This window comes from Sebastes fasciatus, chromosome 2 (assembly GCF_043250625.1).
Source record: "Sebastes fasciatus isolate fSebFas1 chromosome 2, fSebFas1.pri, whole genome shotgun sequence".
NCBI classification, from domain to species: Eukaryota; Metazoa; Chordata; class Actinopteri; order Perciformes; family Sebastidae; genus Sebastes; species Sebastes fasciatus.
The window spans coordinates 42,284,611-42,290,814 of record NC_133796.1 but is presented as its reverse complement, the minus strand read 5'-3'; the positions used below and the strand labels follow the sequence as shown (position 1 = coordinate 42,290,814).

Sequence of the window (6,204 nt, the reverse complement as noted above, 5' to 3'; positions counted from 1 at the left end):
TTATTTCTGCTAAAAGATAAATGTATGGAAGATCAGAGTAATGGTATATTATTTACAGTAGTAGCTGTCTCTGTGTTACCATGACTACAGACCACCGGAGCTTAGCTTACTGTAGTTTACCAGAGCTGAAGACTTTCTCCTGTACCATGTTAACATAACTAACAGGTGAGATGATTACAAATGCTGTGAATAATTAGGGCCCGAGCACGAAAGTGCCAGGACCCCAACGGTGTCCTGGCACGAAGTGCAAGGAAACCTATTGTTTTTCTAAGGATTATTCTTTTTCTGCCGGGAGATCGCCTTTTTGGGACCTTTCCCATCCCCAAAAACTCACCAAAAGTGGAATATGCGTCAGAACTGGTGGGAAATTCAATGTTCTGGAGTGATTGGGCTCGGGTGTCTCCAGGGGGCGAGATAGCGCCCCCTAATGTAGGCAGTTTTTCAGAGAAAGTTTCTTCGATCTTCACGAAATTCAAGTATGTCATTGCTCACATGCTCATACCTGGATTAAATATTTTTGAGATTTTTTCGGCAAACAGGAAGTCAGCGATCTTGGACTTCCTGCGTTTTTTTTAAATTTACAAACACATGTTTGAGGACTTTAGGATGCACAAAAACTCATGAAACTTTACACGCACATCCAAACTAATAATTACTTTGATTTAGTGGTGAAATTTTGCTTGGGCGTGGCATGTTGGCTCTCTAGCGCCTATGTCTTTTATCCTTTGAACATGCCTTTGACGCCCTTGGTATACTCGAAAACTCATGAAAGTTGGCAAAAACATGGACACCTGTGAACTTTACGTGAATGTACAGCGATTTGGTTCATTATCTTAAGCGGGCTCTATAGCGCCCCCTAACGCGTGGAAGGCCATCGTTTGGACAAAATGTATCCGATATTCATGAAATTTTGTATGCCTATCCCACTCATTATTTCGGACATATTCTTCATCGGGTTTCATTAGCTCCGCCCAACCGGAAGTCGGCCATCTAGGATTTTGTGCGTTTTTCATGTATTTAATGCATACTTTTACGAACTCCTCCTAGAGAGTTTATCGGATCCGCGTCAAATTTGGGTGGTATAACCCTCCCACCACTATGATGATAAATTGCAAAGAAATTTTTGATCGCTCGAACGATGATGTCATACGTCATGTGAGAAGACGCCATTTTGTCACTTTTTTGGTATGGAACTTTGCGATACTCCTCTTAGAGGATTCAAACGGTCCATCTCAAAGTCGGGCAGCAGAATCTCAACACCTTCAGGATGCTAAATTGCGAAGCTTTTGTGTTTTCGTGAAACGGCGTTCTTGTGGCGGCGCGTTGAATTTTGATGTTTCGCCATGACACAGGAAGCTGTTGTAACTTGACATTACATAGTCCGAACTGCCCCAAATTTCACAAGCTGGATAAGAGTCCCGGCCTGAAGACATATACGTGCCATTATGAGTGAAACTCATAGCGCCCCCTACAGGAAACAGGAAGTTGTTGTAAATTGACTATACATTGTCCAATCTTCCCCAAATTTGACATGTTTTATAAGAGTCCCAGCATCAAGACGTATACGTTCAATTATGAGTGATAGTCATAGCGCCACCTAAAGGAAACAGGAAGTTGTTAGATTTACGAGCCCAATGTGGCATTATACTTGCATGTGAGCAATTCTTATTGTTGAGCCGTGCCTGAGGAACCTGCTCAATAGAATCAGGTTTTAATCAAATCAAACCATGTCACTAATCTTTCTGACTTAATGGAGTCAACACCGTAGAGTGTGAATAATTCACATCAAAACCAATAAATAACACAGACAATAAGTTTGTCTTTACAGCATCTTTTCCCATGCGTGAAAATGGGACACACCCAAACTCTGACGTTCACGTCGATTAGATCGCTCACCCAGTAACGTTGTTGTTTTTCGCTCTTAACTTTGTCACCAGTAGCTGCAGTTTTGACTTCATGAAAAAAGTTTCTTCAATCGTCACGAAATTCAAGTATGTCATTGCTCACATCCACATACCCGGATTAAATATTTTTGAGATTTTTTCGGCAAACAGGAAGTCAGCAATCTTGGACTTCCTGCGTTTTTTTTAAATTTACGAACACATGTTATCGTCTCTCACCGGGTGCCGGGTGGTCAGCTAACATTACTGCCACGCAGCTGAAATATAGAGTGATATTGTGGTTTTAGCTGACGTGTGTCGCCTCACTCTTTTGAGCGATGCTCTTTCATGTCTATTTACAGCAAGCACAAGCGCGAGCAACAGGACGCTGACTTTCATTGACTTAACGGCCACAGGTGTCGCTGTTAACAAGCAATTCTGATTCTTACAAACAGTCACTTTAAGTGTAACATTTTTTACCGTATGTTATTACACAAGTATGTTTTTTTTTTACTGTATGTTGTCATGACACAAGCATATGTGCCACAGAGAGACACTCCAGTCTATATAACAAAACTTGTTTGTGTTATTAGTGGTTCAACTGGGTTTTTAAGACACATTTCTCTTTCATAACTATATGCATCTCTGTACAAAAACTATGCATGTACATATGCCTCAAAGTATGTGGTCTGTGTTAAATAAAACACTTTAAACTTCTATTCTGTTAAGTTTTTTTCCTGTTATCCTTCTTTTGTTTAGCTATTTCCCGCTTACAGTCACTGCATTTCCAACTTGACATTTTTGAATGCGAGGTGTCAAGTTTTAAACAACTTCTGTGGATATACTGTCTTTTACAAATCCCTGATTTACACTCAAGTCTATCTTCATTCTGCAGGACAGGCAGCCCACAGTAACAGCCCTTGCTTTCAGATGGTTTGCTGGTATCATGGGATGTTGGTAGAACAGGAGCTGTAAACACTTTTGCTACTAACTCTGGAATGACACATTTCTGTACAAAAATGTGAACCTTTTCACACATGGTGTCAAAAAAGTCAGTGTCAGGCAGTATTCTCTCAATGTGGATTTCCCCTTTGCCTTCTTTCCCTGGTCCCCAGACAGCAAAATCGCAGTAGCTTGCCTGTGTCAGGTGAATTTGAGTCTGCACCTGACAAAAGTACTGATGGTCCCTCTTCAATGAAAGCTTCCCCTCAACCTCTTGGAGACAAAACATGCTGTCCTCTTTGCATTTCTCCATCAAAGTGCTATTCTGAAGGCTGCTGGGTGCCTTTACCTCCAACACACCCATCTCATGGCAGTCACATGTTAGTATGCCATCTGGGGATGCCCCTAACCATGGGTACTGGGGGTTGATGACCAGCCCTGCCTTCTTGACAGTGAGATTGGTGTGGAACTTTTCCATCATCTTGGTGTACTCCTCAACTACTTTTCTCTCGTGTTCAATGCCCCACCTAAAAACAGAAAAAATTATGTACACCTTAAATATAAAATGACAGTAAGAAATTATTACCATAACAATGTACACTTATATCACAGTAACATTACTTTCAGAAGTCCAAATAACATCTTTATTTGCAGATGTGTTATTTATCTTGATCATTTGTATATTACCAGCAAGATGATAAGTGGATGTAAATTACAAAAGTAATGGGGAGAAAAGTTTTTAATATAGCTTTAAAACACTCATCCTTTCACAGCCTGTTTGTCTGAAACTCACATGCTAACCACTTGCATGGCAGTTTGTTTTGAGCTGCACTCTTTTCAGGAGGCAACTCTTTTTCAGGCACCAAAGATTGCTGCCTGAAAAGTGTGCAACTCGAAACATGTTGCTGTGCTAGTGGTCTGCATGTACAGTAGATTTAAGAAGTGTTTTTGTAAAAGCCTGAATGCTGTGAAAGAAGAGTGTTTTAAGGCTGTATTCAAAAACTTTTGTGCGCATTGCCATGCTTACCCTCCCTGTCACTCTTATGGTTTTGTTATATTTGGGAATTCTGATTATTACATTTTTGTGTGAAGCTTTCATTGAGTGAAAAGTAGATATGAATACCTGAGAGAATGTGGTGTGTTGTTGTTTGGGTCCTTGAAGGCCACAGGATAGCACAGCTTCTTCAGCAAGGAGACAGCTGGTTTGTCTGGGTCCGTGTGGCAGGCTGCTCGGATGTTTGACGCAGTCACACTTCCTGCCTTCTGGTCAAACCACATGGCACATTTTGATTGTAGTCTTGTCTCCTTTTGTATGACACGGCACTAAAATTGAATAAGGTTGATTTAAGTTTGTGATATGTGACAAAACAAAACAGTGATTAATTAAATCTTATTGAAGGAAAATGTGAAAAAGACAACTTTAATGAATTCTGTGGAAAAAAAAATTTTCTGAACTTCAGCTATCCTATTTACTTGTCCCTGTGATATTCCTGATATGCACGTTTTCAACCATATTTACTGACTGACCTGTTCTTCTGTTATGCTCAACTCTGTAAAGATCTCTTCACTCTTTGCCTGCAGTTCTTGGTGTGACAGCGACCTGTACTGGGGCTTGTACATCTTGTTTAGGGATGCAGGGATGTTCAGCTGCACTGCCCGAGGAATGTACCTCTTTGCATGGCCAGGGACAACAGACAAAATGGAGCTTTTGACAGGTTCCCTTTCAGTGTCTTCTGATACACGTAGCATATTGTACAATGCTGTGCATTCATCTGTGGTTGGAGGTGGAATCTTGGCAGGGGGAAGGTCACCGCAACCATCAGCAGATCTCTTTCTCTGGGCCTTTGTGAAAGCTATCTGGCTCCCTGGTGCATACCCTACTGTCCTTACGGCTGCCATACTAGGCTCATTCCAGGCACAGGCTTCATCTGTGCATGCAGTGCCACTCAGTTTGTTAACAGCTGCTAGCAAAGCGTAGAGTATGGCACCCACATGTGAACACACCTCTCCTAAACCTGCCATACAGGTGCAGTGGCCAAATCGCACCAGTCCCTCCTCCTCCACAACAACCCAGGCTGTCAGTGGCGGCTCATTTAATCTGTAGGAATGGTTTACCTGACATCGAAAAAAGAAGTTTTCAATAGATTTATATGTCATTAGACACTGTGTTAACCATACCAAATGAATACTGCCTGTCACTACTGTCCTACCAACGCTGACTACAGTGACCCTGAAACTAACCACACACGAATCAACGTCAAATAGCTAGCTAAAATTAACTTTAGTTAACTCACCTTTGCTTTGACAATGAAGAATTTCTTGTCCTTCACCTCCCAAACGGCAGCATTATTGACCCATCCAGATCGAAAATACATGTAACTGTCCGTACTTTTGTAGGCTTTCATCCTGGCGACCGTGTAAGGTGAGGGAGTCTCCACAAGATAAATGTAAACATCGCCAAAGTGGAGTTCTGGCAGCGACTTCGCTGTTTTTAGTGAAATAAATACTGCGGCGGGTGCTGTATATGGATCGCAGGTCCCCAAAACCTGTAGTTTGTGCTCGTATCTTCGTTTTTCTGATGTTGATAGATGATCTAAATATTCGTGGCTTTGAACAGATGGAAAGTGTACAGGCTTGTGCTTCCCTGCTACGGATAATTCACTGTGAGCCGCCATCTTGGTCCATTGTTTTGCCCTCCAGTTAGCGGCTGGTGTCACGTGTCTGAAAACTATGAATTGCATGTACATGTCCTCAGGACTGGACCCTCATCATAACTGAGAAATTTGGGGCAACTAAATCTAGTCTAAACCCAGAATAAATTAGATCACATGTAAATCATCAATTGAAAATATTATTACCACCATTCATCACATTTCCAACATAAATGTGTCATATTTTAATATGTTAGACTGATCACATGTTTAAGGAAACTCAGGTCCAGGACCAGGTCTTGGACCAGGTCCAGCACCAGGTCTTGGACCAGGTCCAGGTCCAGGTGGTTTCCGTCAGTCTGAAGGTTTATTGTTAACTGTTCTGGAATGTGGTCAGACTGGTCCAATCAGGACAGGAATGCGTCTCACGTTAACCACGATGTTTCAGCAGACTGCCAACACGGAAGCATCAGACCAAACTACATTCAGAAAACACCTCATTTAATGTGAAGTTTAGCAGCTGAGTGAATGTGTGAAGGTGTGATGACAATCATGAATGACGTGCTGGAACAGAAAGTCTTTTTTGTTTCTGGTAAATATGGTTCAACCAGTTCTGTTCTGAAGAACATCATACCAAAAATGGCACGCAACAACACACACCTAAACACTAATTACACATCTACACGCACACACATTGTTAATTATTGTGTCCATTTCCTGGTGAGATCAGT

At 41.6% G+C, this 6,204-nt stretch overlaps 1 protein-coding gene across 1 annotated transcript; it reads right to left on the bottom strand.

The window, feature by feature from the left end:
* Positions 1-1,326: 1,326 nt before the first annotated feature.
* On the bottom strand, positions 1,327-5,484 carry LOC141761099 (uncharacterized). Its single transcript, XM_074624344.1, has 3 exons — positions 5,117-5,484; positions 3,946-4,145; positions 1,327-3,349 (listed from the first exon to the last, which is right to left on the bottom strand). The coding sequence occupies exons 1-3, from the start codon at positions 5,225-5,227 to the stop codon at positions 2,605-2,607; spliced, it is 1,056 nt and encodes a 351-aa protein (XP_074480445.1). The 5' UTR covers positions 5,228-5,484; the 3' UTR covers positions 1,327-2,604.
* Between the last annotated feature and the right edge of the window lie 720 nt (positions 5,485-6,204).